This window comes from Ranitomeya imitator, chromosome 9 (genome assembly GCF_032444005.1).
Source record: "Ranitomeya imitator isolate aRanImi1 chromosome 9, aRanImi1.pri, whole genome shotgun sequence".
NCBI classification, from domain to species: domain Eukaryota; kingdom Metazoa; phylum Chordata; class Amphibia; order Anura; family Dendrobatidae; genus Ranitomeya; species Ranitomeya imitator.
In genome coordinates, this window is record NC_091290.1 from 155,513,597 (window position 1) to 155,532,176 (window position 18,580).

The 18,580-nt window shown below is 45.8% G+C and overlaps 1 protein-coding gene across 10 annotated transcripts in view; it reads right to left on the reverse strand.

The window, feature by feature from the left end:
* Positions 1-18,580, reverse strand: part of NDRG4 (NDRG family member 4) — a 257,500-nt gene that overhangs the window by 87,845 nt on the left and 151,075 nt on the right. Inside the window, exon 1 of one of the 10 annotated variants that reach the window (XM_069739592.1) lies at positions 1,775-2,041. The exons of 8 other annotated variants lie outside the window; for them this stretch is intronic. In XM_069739592.1, the coding sequence (XP_069595693.1) occupies positions 1,775-1,795 (21 nt within the window). In that variant the 5' untranslated portion in view covers positions 1,796-2,041. Of the gene's footprint in view, positions 1-1,774; positions 2,042-18,580 lie in introns of those variants that run through there. One more of the 10 variants, XM_069739593.1, reaches the window with a different exon arrangement.

Below are 18,580 nucleotides of genomic sequence, written 5' to 3' on the forward strand. Positions count from 1 at the left end.
AGCACTCTCTCCTCCCTCTATAGTATAATATGCAGCACACTCTCCTCCCTCTATAGTATAATATACAGCACATTCTCCTCTCTATAGTATAATATGCAGCGCTCTCCTCCCTCTATAGTATAATATACAGCACTCTCTCCTCCCTCTATAGTATAATATACAGCACATTCTCCTGCTTCTATAGTATAATATACAGCACTCTCCTCTCTATAGTATAATATACAGCACTCTCCTCTCTATAGTATAATATACAGCGCTCTCCTCTCTATAGTATAATATACAGCGGGTTCTCCTCCCTCTATAGTATAATATACAGCACATTCTCCTGCTTCTATAGTATAATATACAGCACACTCTCCTCCCTCTATAGTATAATATACAGCACTCTCCTCTCTATAGTATAATATACAGCGCACTCTCCTCTCTATAGTATAATATACAGCGTGTTCTCCTCCCTCTATAGTATAACATACAGCACATTCTCCTCCCTCTATACTATAATATACAGCGTGTTTTCCTCCCCCTATAGTATAATATACAGCACATTCTCCTCTCTATAGTATAATATACAGCGTGTTCTCCTCCCTCTATAGTATAACATACAGCACATTCTCCTCCCTCTATACTATAATATACAGCGTGTTTTCCTCCCCCTATAGTATAATATACAGCGCTCTCCTCTCTATAGTATAAAATACAGCGCTCTCCTCTCTATAGTAGAATATACAGCACACTCTCCTCTCTATAGTATAATATACAGCGTGTTCTTCTCCCTCTATAGTATAACATACAGCACATTCTCCTCCCTCTATACTATAATATACAGCGTGTTCTCCTCCCCCTATAGTATAATATACAGCACATTCTCCTCCCTCTATAGTATAATATACAGCACACTCTCCTCTCTATAGTATAATATACAGCACATTATCCTCTCTATAGTATAATATACAGCGTGTTCTCCTCCCCCTATAGTATAATATACAGCGCTCTCCTCTCTATAGTATAATATACAGCGTGTTCTCCTCCCCCTATAGTATAATATACAGCACACTCTCCTCTCTATAGTATAATATACAGCGCTCTCCTCCCTCTATAATATAATATGCAGCACACTCTCCTCTCTATAGTATAATATACAGCACATTCTCCTCCCTCTATAATATAATATACAGCACATTCTCTTCCCTCTATAGTATAATATACAGCACACTCTCCTCTCTATAGTATAATATACAGCGCTCTCCTCCCTCTATAATATAATATACAGCACATTCTCCTCTCTATAGTATAATATACAGCACTCTCTCCTCCCTCTATAGTATAATATACAGCGTGTTCTCCTCCCCCTATAGTATAATATACAGCACACTCTCCTCTCTATAGTATAATATACAGCACATTCTCCTCCCTCTATAGTATAATATACAGCGGGTTCTCCTCCCCCTATAGTATAATATACAGCGGGTTCTCCTCTCTATAGTATACCATACACCCCTCCATTTGCAGAGTGACTTTCAGCAGGATATCGATAGTGGTTGTACACAAATTCTGCACAATAACCCTCATCATCCAGAACAGCCCGGGCACATGGTCATATTCTCCTCCGGCAGGACCTGGACAGTGCGGTGCACTGAGGACTCGCACTCATCACCTCAATGTCTGCTCTGCAGCTGTGACATTGACATCTGCATGTGACCTTGAGGATCTGACCAAGCCTCAACCAAAAAAACTAACAAAAACCCCAGAACCCTGGCCCAGCGTCAGCACTCACCCCATCCCAGCACTCGGGCATCTCTGAGACGTAGGTGCAGCAGAGTCAACTGGAGCAGTGCGCAGACAGAAGGAAGGACAGCTGAGCTGTGCAGCAAAGTCTCCAGCTTTATATACACACCCTTCCTCCCTCACATCGCCCCCTCCCTCCTTTTACTGCAGAGACTGCCGCTGGGTGATTGGGCGAGATGCTGAGCCCCCCACATCTGATGGGCACAACCAGAATCCTGCTCAGCAATGATGTGCAAATGTCTGACCCCTCTATAACAACGCCCCAGCACGTCACCTACATATATACACACGAAACCTACACCCGTCCACATATACCCCGAAACCGGGACCTTACAACCGTCGTCTACACACACCCTGAAACCTGGACTACACCTGTAGTCTACATACACCCAGCCACCGCCACTACACCAATCTACATACACCCCGATATTACACCAGTCATCTACATACAACCTGACACTGCCATTACACCTCATCTACATATACAGCAACACTGCCACTACACCTCATCTACATACACCGACACTGCCACTACACCGCATCTACATACACCCCGATATTACACCAGTCATCTACATACAACCTGACACTGCCATTACACCTCATCTATATACACCGACACCGCCACTACACCTCATCTACATACACCGACACTGCCACTACACCGCATCTACATACACCCCGATATTACACCAGTCATCTACATACAACCTGACACTGCCATTACACCTCATCTACATATACACCAACACTGCCACTACACCCCATCTACATACACCGACACTGCCACTACACCGCATCTACATACACCCCGATATTACACCAGTCATCTACATACAACCTGACACTGCCATTACACCTCATCTACATATACACCAACACTGCCACTACACCCCATCTACATACACCGACACTGCCACTACACCGCATCTACATACACCCCGATATTACACCAGTCATCTACATACAACCTGACACTGCCATTACACCTCATCTACATATACAGCAACACTGCCACTACACCTCATCTACATACACCGACACTGCCACTACACCGCATCTACATACACCCCGATATTACACCAGTCATCTACATACAACCTGACACTGCCATTACACCTCATCTATATACACCGACACTGCCACTACACCTCATCTACATACACCGACACTGCCACTACACCGCATCTACATACACCCCGATATTACACCAGTCATCTACATACAACCTGACACTGCCATTACACCTCATCTACATATACACCAACACTGCCACTACACCCCATCTACATACACCGACACTGCCACTACACCGCATCTACATACACCCCGATATTACACCAGTCATCTACATACAACCTGACACTGCCATTACACCTCATCTATATACACCGACACTGCCACTACACCTCATCTACATACACCAACACTGCCACTACACCCCATCTACATACACCGACACTGCCACTACACCGCATCTACATACACCCCGATATTACACCAGTCATCTACATACAACCTGACACTGCCATTACACCTCATCTACATATACAGCAACACTGCCACTACACCTCATCTACATACACCGACACTGCCACTACACCGCATCTACATACACCCCGATATTACACCAGTCATCTACATACAACCTGACACTGCCATTACACCTCATCTATATACACCAACACTGCCACTACACCCCATCTACATACACCGACACTGCCACTACACCGCATCTACATACACCCCGATATTACACCAGTCATCTACATACAACCTGACACTGCCATTACACCTCATCTATATACACCGACACTGCCACTACACCTCATCTACATACACCGACACTGCCACTACACCGCATCTACATACACCCCGATATTACACCAGTCATCTACATACAACCTGACACTGCCATTACACCTCATCTACATATACACCAACACTGCCACTACACCTCATCTACATACACCGACACTGCCACTACACCGCATCTACATACACCCCGATATTACACCAGTCATCTACATACAACCTGACACTGCCATTACACCTCATCTACATATACACCAACACTGCCACTACACCGCATCTACATACACCGACACTGCCACTACACCCCATCTACATACACCGACACTGCCACTACACCCCATCTACATACACCCCGATATTACACCAGTCATCTACATACAACCTGACACTGCCACTACACCCCATCTACATACACCGACACTGCCACTACACCCCATCTACATACACCCCGATATTACACCAGTCATCTACATACAACCTGACACTGCCATTACACCTCATCTACATATACACCAACACTGCCACTACACCTCATCTACATACACCGACACTGCCACTACACCGCATCTACATACACCGACACTGCCACTACACCCCATCTACATACACCGACACTGCCACTACACCCCATCTACATATACCGACACTGCCACTACACCCCATCTACATACACCGACACTGCCACTACACCCCATCTACATACACCCCGATATTACACCAGTCATCTACATACAACCTGACACTGCCATTACACCTCATCTACATATACACCAACACTGCCACTACACCCCATCTACATACACCGACACTGCCACTACACCGCATCTACATACACCCCGATATTACACCAGTCATCTACATACAACCTGACACTGCCATTACACCTCATCTACATATACAGCAACACTGCCACTACACCTCATCTACATACACCGACACTGCCACTACACCGCATCTACATACACCCCGATATTACACCAGTCATCTACATACAACCTAACACTGCCATTACACCTCATCTATATACACCGACACTGCCACTACACCTCATCTACATACACCGACACTGCCACTACACCGCATCTACATACACCCCGATATTACACCAGTCATCTACATACAACCTGACACTGCCATTACACCTCATCTACATATACACCAACACTGCCACTACACCGCATCTACATACACCGACACTGCCACTACACCGCATCTACATACACCCCGATATTACACCAGTCATCTACATACAACCTGACACTGCCATTACACCTCATCTACATATACACCAACACTGCCACTACACCGCATCTACATACACCGACACTGCCACTACACCCCATCTACATACACCGACACTGCCACTACACCCCATGTACATACACCGACACTGCCACTACACCCCATCTACATACACCCCGATATTACACCAGTCATCTACATACAACCTGACACTGCCATTACACCTCATCTACATATACACCAACACTGCCACTACATCTCATCTACATACACCGACACTGCCACTACACCGCATCTAGATACACCCCGATATTACACCAGTCATCTACATACAACCTGACACTGCCATTACACCTCATCTATATACACCAACACTGCCACTACACCCCATCTACATAGACCGACACTGACACTACACCGCATGTACATACACCGACACTGCCACTACACCCCATCTACATACACCGACACTGCCACTACACCCTCATCTACATACACCCCGATATTACACCAGTCATCTACATACAACCTGACACTGCCATTACACCTCATCTACATAGACCGACACTGCCACTACACCGCATCTGCATACACCGACACTGCCACTACACCCCATCTACATACACCCCGATATTACACCAGTCATCTACATACAACCTGACACTGCCATTACACCTCATCTACATATACACCAACACTGCCACTACACCTCATCTACATACACAGACACTGCCACTACACCGCATCTACATACAACCCGATATTACACCAGTCATCTACATACAACCTGACACTGCCACTACACCGCATCTATATACACCGACACTGCCACTACACCTCATCTACATACACCGACACTGCCACTACACCGCATCTACATACACCGACACTGCCACTACACCTCATCTACATACACCGACACTGCCACTACACCCCATCTACATACACAGACACTGCCACTACACCCCATCTACATACACCCCGATATTAGACCAGTCATCTACATACAACCTGACACTGCCACTACACCTCAACTACATACACCGACACTGCAACTACACCGCATCTACATACACCGACACTGCCACTAAACCGCATCTACATACACCGACACTGCCACTACACCGCATCTACATACACCGACACTGCCACTACACCCCATCTACATACACCGACACTGCCACTACACCGCATCTACATACACCGACACTGCCACTACACCACATGTACATACACAGACGCTGCCACTACAACCCATGTACATACACAGACACTGCCACTACACCGCATCTACATACACCGACACTGCCACTACACCCCATCTACATACACCAACACAGCCACTACACCGCATCTACATACACCGACACTGCCACTACACCTCATCTACATACACCGACACTGCCACTACACCACATCTACATACACAGACACTCCCACTACACCCCATGTACATACACAGACACTGACACTACACCCCATCTACATACACCGACACTGCCACTACACCCCATCTACATACACTGACACTGCAACTACACCGCATCTACATACACAGACACTGCCACTACACCCCATCTACATACACAGACACTCCCACTACACCCCATCTACATACAGACACTGCCACTACAACCCATGTACATACACAGACACTGCAACTACACCGCATCTACATACACAGACACTGCCACAACAACCCCATCTACATACAACCTGACACTACACCCCATCTACATACACCGACACTGCCACTACACCCCATCTACGTACACAGACACTGCCACTACACCCCATCTACATACACAGACACTGCCACTACACCCCATCTACATACACAGACACTGCCACTACACCATGTCACGATATGGTATGAAATATCATATAAGTAGCTTCTCTTGCTCAAGGCTGTGGGCTAACAAGCCCCCCTTCCCTTTTACTCAGCCAAGAGCTGCTTTGCCAATGTACTGGGGGGAGTTTTATGACCGAAAGGTATTTACGACCGGCATTTTCTGCCGTGTAAGCTCTTGTCCAGCTATAAGTGAACTAGAAACTTCTAGGATCCATGAGAGATCCTTTGTCTTGTTTTGTTAAGATATTACACAACCCGTTTACGTAAAAAAACACGAAAATATATATTCTTTACACCCCTCGGTGGATCTATTCACCACGTAAAACCTGAGCTTCTAGCTCCATCTAGTAAAGAAGTAGGTATTTCTCTGTAAATATGTATCACAGATAGGACATATTTGATCTCATTAGAATGCTCACGTTAATCCGAGATGAATGATGGGTTTGTTATGACTATGACATGTTTTGTAGCGAAGTTATAGCAAGTAGATAAATTTAAGATTAAAGTACTCAATGTAGAGAGAGGAGGGTCTGGATAAGCCAGCCTTTCTGTGATGTCACAGCCTTAAGGTTTTAAGTTTGTGGCAGGCTCCCCAGCTCAGTCTTCTGCTTGATTACTTCTGCTTGACTTCTTGTCTTTTCCTGGAGAGCGCTGAGCACGTCCAATGAGCTGGGACGTATGGAAAAACTCCCCTAGCCTGGTTGCCTGCCATGCTTTGAACATGTGAGTGTTACATTTTCTCATTTAATCCCTGTTTATTTCATAATTACCCTTGTACATATTTGCAATTGTCTCATTTGTAACATCTTTAGAAAATATTTTTGATAAAGCACTGCCTAATTTTTTATGGGATATAATATTATATGTTAGTTCATTCTCCATGCTCTAAACGTACCCCGTCTCTTGAAGGGAAATACACTACTGTTGTGTTGGGTTAGCTTCGGACCCGTTTAATCGAAGCTGGTGGCAGCGAGAGTGTGCTGACTTTTGGGTTATGCTGAAGCGACTGCGGCGTTGACAATTATTGTTCCTGCCTGAGTGGGAGTAGTTTATCGCGTCGCTGCAGCGTGCCCAATAGCCAGTACATAGCAGGCAGCCTTTCTGCCGACTAATTACCCAGGGTGCAGTACCTAATCTGACCTGAGAGTAAGGGGGCGCCAGAGAGCTGCAAGTGTTAAGTGGAACTGTAAGCGGGATATACATAAATCCCTGCAGTTTGTGGTATATTGAAAGCAGTGGGATACCTAGAATAAGCCCCTGCTGTAAGCTAAGAGGTCAATAGCCTTGTGTGTGTTTTCTCATCACATTGTTAGCAGTGGAGGGATAACTAAGATAAGCCCCCCTACACGTGATAGCCGTCTGTTGGCCTAAAGTCACCCCAACCCGTGACGTAGGGGTGACGGTCACGGTGTGAATCGTGACAAATTGGTGGCAGCGGTCAGGGGATTCCTGACACACCCCATCTACATACATCCCGATATTACACCAGTCATCTACATACACAGACACTGCCACTACACCGCATCTACATACACTGACACTACACCTCATCTACATACACAGACACTGCCACTACACCTCATCTACATACACAGACACTGCCACTACACCCCATCTACATACACAGACACTGCCACTACACCCCATCTACATACACCGACACTGCCACTACACCGCATCTACATACACCGACACTGCCACTACACCGCATCTACATACACCGACACTGCCACTACACCGCATCTACATACACCGACACTGCCACTACACCTCATCTACATACACCGACACAGCCACTACACCCCATCTACATACACAGACACTGCCACTACACCCCATCTACATACACAGACACTGCCACTACACCTCATCTACATACACAGACACTGCCACTACAACCCATGTACATACACAGACACTGCCACTACAACCCATGTACATACAGACACTGCCACTACACCCCATCTACATACACAGACACTGCCACTACACCCCATCTACATACACAGACACTGCCACTACAACCCATGTACATACACAGACACTGCCACTACAACCCATGTACATACACAGACACTGCCACTACACCCCATCTACATACAGACACTGCTACTACATCTATCTACATACACAGACACTGCCACTACAACCCATGTACATACACAGACACTGCCACTACACCACATCTACATACAGACACTGCCACTACACCCCATCTACATACACAGACACTGCCACTACACCACATCTACATTCACAGACACTGCAACTACATGCATCTACATACACCCCATCTACATACACAGACACTCCCACAACACAGCATCTACATACACAGACACTGCCACTACACCCATCTATATACACCCCATGTGTTACAGAACCCCCCAGCACCAAGAATGTTATGCAGTATAGCTATGTATTATAGTTTCCATGTGAAATGCATCAGTCCACAGGCTGCGCCCCTGGACAAGATATTCTCCTTCTGACCTCGCCCACCTTTGTAATTCCCACAGTAAATACCAGCAGGCTCCGGCCCCCTGCGGCTATTGTCAAGTATGTCTGGCCAGCTGTTTTCCTATTGGCCTGCCCTGTGTATCTGTGTTTTATATTCTATGTGCTGTAAATAAAGGGTGTTCTTAGACTGGAAATACAAGGAGAAGCAGTCAGCTTTTATATGCTCTCATGTAATCAAGAAATTCCTGCCAGCGTCCTTCATTCAGAATCCAGCAAAAGTAGAGTGGACCTCCTGAAAAACGGGGTGGTACTGAAAGAGGTACCCCAGCTTGGTAGACCCCGTTACACTGGTGGCAGCAGTGGGATGTGAAATCCCTTCTACAGGAGGAAAGGAATGAATGGAAGACAACTACCAGAAGTTAAAGAGGACTACATTAAAAGATCTGGTGGAAGCCCGAGGGTTAATTGCCAGCGTCACGATATGGTATGAAATATCATATAAGTAGTTTCTCTTGCTAGCAGGCTGTGGGCTAAAAAGCCCCCCTTCCCTTAAACTCAGCCAAGAGCTGCCTTGCCAATGTACTGGGGGGAGTTTTATTGAAGAAAGGAATTTACGATCGCTTTGGAAGGCTTTAACTCTTCTCCAGCTATAACTGGATTAGAAATTTCCCAAATCCATGAAAGTTCTTTGTTCTGTTTTTGTAAGATATTAGGCAAACCATTTAAGATAACACGAAAATATATATTCTTAATCTCCCTCGGCGGATCTACCCATCACTCTAAACACGGGCTTCTAACTCCATCTGGTAAAGAAGTAGGGATTTCTCTGTAAATATGTATCACAGATAGGACATATTTGATCTCATTAAAATGCCCACGTTAATCCGAGATGAATGATGGGTTCGTTATGACTATGACATGTTTTGTAGCGGAGTTATAGAAATTAGATGTAGGTTAGGGTAAAATTAGTTAACTGAAGAGGTAGGAGGGACGAGGTGATCCAACCCCTTTCTGGGATGTCACAGGCTGGAGCTATAACTGTCTGCCCAGATCCCAGCAGTCGCTTCTTGTCTTTTTCCTGGAGAGCCCGGAGCACGTCCAATGAACTGGGACGTATGGAAGCTCCACTAGCCTGGTTGCCTGAAATGAACTGAGAACATGTGAGTGTTATCTTTTCTCCTGTAATCCCTTTATGTTATAATTACCTTGTACATATTTGCAATTGTCTCATTTGTAACATCTTTGTAAAATATTTTGATAAAGCACTGCCTAAATTTTGTGGGGTATATTATTTAATACTAGTTCTTTCTCCATGCTCTAAAAACGTACCCTAAGTCTCCTGAAGGGAATTACTGTGTTGGGTTAGCTTCGGACCCGTTTAATCGGAGCTGGTGGCAGCATACGTTTTGTACTGGGTAGTTGGGTGATGTTGTAGCGACTGCGGCGTTAATAATTATTGTTCCTGCCTGAGTGGGAGTAGTTTATCGTGTCGCTGCAGTGTGCCCAATAGCCAGTACATAGCAGGCAGCCTGTCTGGCAACTAATTACCCAGGGTGCAGTACCTAATCTGACCTGAGAGTAAGGGGGGCGCCAGAGAGCTGCAAGTGTGAAGTGGAACTGTAAGCGGGATATACATAAATCCCTGCAGTTCGTGGTATATTGAAGAGCAGTGGGATACCTAAAATAAGCCCCTACTGTAAACTAAGAGGTCAATAGCCTTGTGTGTGTTTTCTCATCACATTGTTAGCAGTGGAGGGATAACTAAGATAAGCCTCCCTGCACATGTGATAGCCGTCTGTTGGCCTAAAGTCACCCCGATCCGTGACGTAGGGGTGACGGTCACGGGGGGAATCGTGACACCATTTGTCACGATTCCCCTGACCGCTGTCACCAATTGGTCAGGATTCCCACCGTGACCGTCACCCCTACGTCACAGATTGAGGTGACTTGAGGCCAACAGACGGCTATCACATGTGCAGGGGGGCTTATCTTAGTTATCCCTCCACTGCTACAATGTGATGAAACAACACACACAAGGCTATTGACCTCTTAGTTTACAGCAGGGGCTTATTCTAGGTATCCCACTGCTTTCAATATACCACAAACTGCAGGGATTTATGTATATCCCGCTTACAGTTCCACTTAACACTTGCAGCTCTCTGGCGCCCCCTTACTCTCAGGTCAGATTAGGTACTGCACCCTGGGTAATTAGTCGCCAGAAAGGCTGCCTGCTATGTACTGGCTATTGGGCACGCTGCAACGACGCGATAACTACTCCCACTCAGGCAGGAACAATAATTATTAACGCCGCAGCCGCTACAACATAACCCAAAAGTCTGCACACTTCTCGCTGCCACCAGCTTCGATTAAACGGGTCCGAAGCTAACCCAACACAGTAGCGTAATTCTCTTCAAGAGACAGGGTACGTTTAGAGCATGGATGAACGAACTAATATGAAATATTATATCCCATAAAAATACTTAGGCAGTGCTTTATCAAAAAGTTTATAAAGATGTTACAAATGAGACAATTGCAAATATGTACAAGGGTAATTATGAAATAGACAGGGATCAAATGAGAAAAGTATCACTCACATGTTCAAAGCATTGCAGGCAAGCAGGCTAGTGGAGTTTTCCATATGTCCCAGCTCATTAGGACGGGCTGCTGGCTTCAGGAGAAGACAAGAAGTCCAGAAAAAGAAATCAAGCAGAGAGACCCTCCTCAGAGCCTGCCAGACACTTAAAACATTAAGGCTGTGACATCACAGAAAGGCTGGCTTATCCAGACCCTCCTCTCTCTACATTCTGAGTACTTCAATCTTAAATTTATCTACTTGCTATAACTTCGCTACAACACATGACAGAGTCAGACCAAACCTATCATTCATCTCGGATTAACGTGAGCATTCTAATGAGATCAAATATGTCCTATCTGGGATACATATTTACAGAGAAAACCCTACTTCTTTACCAGACGGAGTTAGAAGCCCGAGTTTCAAGGGATGTGTAGATACACCGAGTGAGGATAAGAATATATATTTTCGTATTTCTAGCTTAAATCGTTTGCCTAATATCTAACAAAAACTAAACAAAGAATCTTTCATGGATCCTTGAAGTTTCTACTTCACTGATAGCTGAACAAGAGCTTACACAGGAAATGCCGGTCGTAAATTCCGTTCGGCCATAAAACTCCCCACACTCTCTGAGAAGGAAAGCCAGGAATTGGCAGCTACAAACTGTTACTCCAAGAAGGGGGGCTTAGCCCACGCAGGCTAGCAAGAGAACTACTTATGATATTTCATACCATATCGTGACACCATCCATCTACATATTCCCCAACACCGCATCTACATATACAGACACTGCCACTACACCACATCTACATACACCCCAAACCCCGCATCTACTGACACTGCCACTACACCCATCTACAGTACAGACCAAAAGTTTTGACACACCTTCTCATTTAAAGATTTGACTGTATCTTCATGACTATGAAAATTGTACATTCACACTGAAGGCATCAAAGCTATGAATTAACACATGTGGAATTATATATACTTAACAGAAAAGTGTGAAACAACTGAAATTATGTCTTATATTCTAGGTTCTTCAAAGTAGCCACCTTTTGCTTTGATGACTGCTTTGCACACTCTTGGCATTCTCTTGATGAGCTTCAAGAGGTAGTCACCGGGAATGGTTTTCACTTCACAGGTGTGCCCTGTCAGGTTTAATAAGTGGGATTTCTTGCCTTATAAATTGGGTTGGGACCATCAGTTGTGTTGAGCAGAAGTCTGGTGGATACACGGCTGATAGTCCTACTGAATAGACTGTTAGAATTTGTATTATGGCAAGAAAAAAGCAGCTAAGAAAAACCGAGTGGCCATCATTACTTTAAGAAATGAAGGTCAGTCAGTCCGAAAAATTGGGCAAACTTTGAAAGTGTCCCCAAGTGCAGTGGCAAAAACCATCAAGCGCTACAAAGAAACTGGCTCACATGAGGACCGCCCCAGGAAAGGAAGACCAAGAGTCACCTCTGCTTCTGAGGATAAGTTTATCCGAGTCACCAGCCTCAGAAACCGCAGGTTAACAGCAAGTCAGATTAGAGACCAGGTCAATGCCACACAGAGTTCTAGCAGCAGACACATCTCTACAACAACTGTTAAGAGGAGACTTTGTGCAGCAGGCCTTCATGGTAAAATAGCGGCTAGGAAACCACTGCTAAGGACAGGCAACAAGCAGAAGAGACTTGTTTGGGCTAAAGAACACAAGGAATGGACATTAGACCTGTGGAAATCGGTGCTTTGGTCTGATGAGTCCAAATTTGAGATCTTTAGTTCGAATCACCGTGTCTTTGTGCGACGCAGAAAAGGTGAACGGATGGACTCTACATGCCTGGTTCCCACCGTGAAGCATGGAGGAGGAGGTGTGATGGTGTGGCGGTGCTTTGCTGGTGACACTTTTGGGGATTTCCTCAAAATTGAAGGCATACTGAACCAGCATGGCTACCACAGCATCTTGCAGCGGCATGCTATTCCATCCGGTTTGTGTTTAGTTGGACCATCATTTATTTTTCAACAGAACAATGACCCCCAAACACCTCCAGGCTGTGTAAGGGCTATTTGACCAAGAAGGAGAGTGATGGGGGCTACGCCAGATGACCTGGACTCCACAGTCACCAGACCTGAACCTAATCGAGATGGTTTGGGGTGAGCTGGACCGCAGAGTGCAGGCAAAAGGGCCAACAAGTGCTAAGCATCTCTGGGAACTCCTTCAAGATTGTTGGAAGACCATTCCTGGTGACTACCTCTTGAAGCTCATCAAGAGAATGCCAAGAGTGTGCAAAGCAGTCATCAAAGCAAAAGGTGGCTACTTTGAAGAACCTAGAATATAAGACATAATTTCAGTTCTTTCACACTTTTTTGCGAAGTATATAATTCTACATGTGTTAATTCATAGTTTTGAAGCCTTCAGTGGGAATGTACAATTTTTTTTCATAGTCATGAAAATACAGAAAAATCTTTAAATGAGAAGGTGTGTCCAAACTTTTGGTCTGTACTGTACATACACCCCAACACTCCCACTACACCGCATCTACAGACACTGCAACTACATCCATCTACATACACCCCAACACGCATCTACTGACACTGCCACTAAACACTGACAAAGACCCGTGTGGGTTGAAACGTTGCACTTTGGCAAATAGAGGAATCCATTTTTGAACACTTTCACCTGGATTGGATGCTGTCCTTCATTGTTTACTTGGTACTGCCACTAAACCCATCTATATACATCCCATCACTCCTACTACACTATCTACAGACACTACACCCATCTACATACCGAGACTCTGCCACTACATCCATCTACATACACCCCAACACTACCCCATCTATATGGGTACAGCATTAAGTCTTGTTTGTCAGAGGGGATCAAATACTTATTTCTCAGCGCAAAATGAAAAATAAATTCATAGAATTTATACAATGTGATTTTCTGGATTTTATTTTTGATATTATATCTCTAAATGTTAAAATTAACCTACCCTTAAAATTATAGACTGTTCATGTCTTTGTCAGTGGGCAAACTTACAAAATCAGCAAGGGATCAAATACTTATTTCCCCACTGTACACAGTCTACAAACACCACCGACTTCAAAAAGGGGTGATGAACACGGGCTTCTCTTGAGCCTCTTTTGTGAGCGTGATCTGCCGGTATCCCTTGCTTAGGTCAATGGTAGATATGAACTGAGACACTTCTAGCCTATCCAGTAGTTCATCCACCCAAGGCATGGGGCATGCATCTAATGGTGACCTCATTGAGTCGCCTATAGTCCACACAGAAGCGAGTACTTGCCTTTCTTGAGCACCAACACTACACTGGCTGCCAATGGGCTGTGGGAAGGAGCTATGACTCCCATATTCATCATATCATCCACTGCGGCTACCCAAGTGTTCACATGATGTTGGACCAAGGGGGTTCGACCAGGCAGACTCGTGAACAAGGAGCCATATGTTCCAAGCAGTTTTGTTAATTGTTGCTTCTGTGATGGACCAAGTCACTCCCGCAATGGGACATCCATTACCCCCATTCCTCTTTTAGATTCCACCAATAAGTCCGCGATCTGGTCCAGATCGGAGTCATCTAAAGGGGGACAACAAACTGCTAGGTTGGTGACTTCCCTTTCCTCATAAGCTTTTAGCTGGTTAACATGAGAGGCCCGTTCACGAACTCCTGCTCGATCCAAGGCGATGCTCTAGTCAGTCTACACGCATTTCCTGGTGATGGTGAACAAACCCACCTACATGGTTTGCAGCTTGTTTTTGCATACTGGCACTAGAACCTTCTATCCACAGGTAAATTCTCAGAATCTGGCAGTACGGATGTTACACTGTCGTTACCTCATCTTCTCCCTAAACTTTTGGACATACTCTAAAATAGGAACCTCTTCTGTGGGAAAAGTGCCCTCCCAACTCTCTCTTACTAGCGCCAACGGCCTTCGTACTTTTCGGCCGTACAGCAATTCAAAAGGAGAGAACCCCGTAGAATCCTGCGGCACCTATTGGTAGGCGAACAGGAGCTGCTGCACGTTTTTCTCCCAGATCCCTCCATCAGACTCCACATACCGACTAATGAGCTACTTGAGCATTCTATTGAAATGTTCACACAACCCGTTAGTTTTGGGGTGGTACGCATGGGGCGGACAACATTTTTTCTCCCAGGTGGTCTGAATCAGCTCACTTTAGAACTGGGCCAGAGATTACACAGAATCCCACATGTGATGAACCTGCACTTCCCCAACCCACCTGACTATTACGTCGGAGGGATCAAGTGGTACGGTCTCCCCACTGTCACCAATGTGATATTCCACACCCCCTGGAAACACACAAGGGCAGCTTGGTACAGCTTTATACAGGCCCTTCTCTACTTGGGCCTAGGGAGTGACAAGATCTGGCCCACAGAGTTAATGAGGTCACACCACACTTGCTCACAATCCTGACAGGCTGAGGGGCCCTTTTTACTACCAGTGAAACAAAGCACTGCCAGCCCGGTAGTGCTGTCACTAGTTCCTCAATAGATATAAGGCCGGACCGTTAACGGGATTATATGGGACCAGAAGCCAGCCCCTGTAGCATGGAAAGTTAACCCGAGAAATGGAAGCTTGGATTCGGGAATCAAGATAAAAGAGCAGCCCAAGGTTAAATTATATATTTAATCGCCTTAAGGGCACACTAGACAATACACTATAAACATGTTGGTTACACGTATACAAAAGTCAGATATGCAAATACAATAGTGGTAGGACAAAAGATATAAGCAGATGGATCATGTTAATTACCAGGTGATGTTCGATCACATGTGCGCTGGGCATAACAGAGTACACATGGTCTTACTCTAGCCTTTATCCCCTTTGGGCAACTCCCCTCCTGCCCTCTAAGCTGAACCTAAATCCCCTCACCTCGTCTCTACAGCTAAAAACTCCAAAACCTAAGATTGGTCATAATTCCTTAATACATAGTCCTAGGAAGGCAGTTTTGGCGCCATCGGTTCTGGACGAGATCCTGCTATGCGTTAAGACCAAACACAGCTTTGCGATCTGGTTACTATTGTATGTATGTATGTATGTATGTATGTATGTATGTATGTATCTCCATAGCCCTTGGTGCTAGGACGGGTTGAGACCCAGGTGGGTGTTCGCCATGTTCTGGGGATCTCGGAAATATACACAATGTAGGGCTAGGACAGGATCTCTAAAGCTCCTTATGGAATGGTTTCTGGAATGTTCTAGAAGTTGTCTGCAGCTTCAGTAGGACTATCTCAAGCACACCTTTGGCCTGCTCTGAGCTAGTCAAGGTGGGAGATCAGTCCTTCATAGCCTTTGAGGCTTGATCCCGCTCCAGCTAAGATAGCTGCACGCTGAAGAGGGTCTAGGTTTTCAGTTATAGCTGTAAATTGAAGCGGGTTTTATAATCCCGTGCCACAAAGAATACAAATGATTTACATGAAATTATATCTCCATATTTTTTACAACCTCCCCCTGATGTATTTCGCCTGTCGGCAGCAGTATTGTAGACAAGCTCTAGAGTGGGTTCCATGAGATGGGCTGTCAAACTTCTTACAATCGCTCTCCTCCCAGTCAATGACCACAGTCTGGTCAGGAGTACTCACTGCCACTGGCTCAGAGGAGGATGCTGGAGGCTTGGCATGTGGGTGGTCCTCGGAAAGGGTGGAAGAAAGATCCGCATCACGATGCGGCTTGGTTTTGTTACGGGTGAAAATTGCGACAAACTGACTGGACAGCCCTTGTCCTAGGTCGTTTCCTAAAATAACAGGTGTGGAGAAGCAGTCCATGAGCCCCACTTCGAACTTTCCCTGGTCGGTCCCCCTGTCCAACTACCCATGCCAGAGGGATATCCAAACGCTGACCCACACCCAGGAAGATGGTCACTTGGCAGCCTGGTAAATGGTGTTCTGCGGGGGACAATATTTGGGCTGACCAGGGTGATAAAAGACCCAGTGTATTGAAGTCAGTCAGCTGGGATGTTACCAACCTTGACCGGCTGGATGTGGCGATGGAGGTTGGCTTGCGTAGAGTGGGGCCAACCCCACGTAGAGTCTGTAAAGGGTACATCACTTCCTCCGCTGCTGGTGTATCCTAGGGGTAGCATCCCTCAAATCCCGATGGCTTGTCTTGGCAGACGTTGAGTGGCTGGGCAGGGAGACTGGCTCCAGGCATGGGTACCTGGCCCTGGAGACAATCTTTGGCTATGTGTCCAAGGAGGCGACACGTATAACAGTGCAGTGCGTTGCACAAATCACAAGCCTGGTTTGTAAACATTTGTCGTGGTGGGGTTTCTGCTGGGAAGCGATATAACCTACTTGAGAGGCTGGTGTCCGCTAGAATGCTTGGTTGAATTGTCTTCTGGGATCAGTGGGTATATCAGGTGGATTGGCTGTAAACTAGTCGACCAGTCGAACTGCTTGCTCTGAGGTGCCGGACTTCTGGTCAGCTACCCAGCCTCATATTTCTGGGGCCATCTTCTCGATAAATTGCTCAAGCACAATCATGTCCCGGTGGGTAGCAGCGGAATGGGCAGCCCGACGACAGCTAGCGGTTGCAGTGCCAACAGAATTGATTGCCAAATTCTACATAAGAGGCCCACTGGCAAGAATATCTCCGGAACTTGGTGGGATATCTTTCGAGGATGATAGTAAAAAAAGAAAAAAAAAAGGTTGCCCTTAATAGTCTTACAGTCCAGGCAGTCTAGAGGCCCAAGCTACAGGACAGTATCCTGGGTCCAGGCAGTCAAACTAGTCCACAGGTACTTAGCCCAATCAGCTGTGGGCAAGTGGTGCATCAGCATCAGGGTCTCAAAACTTTGCAGGTGCTCATCAACCTTGGCAGTGGACTCAAATACTGGCACA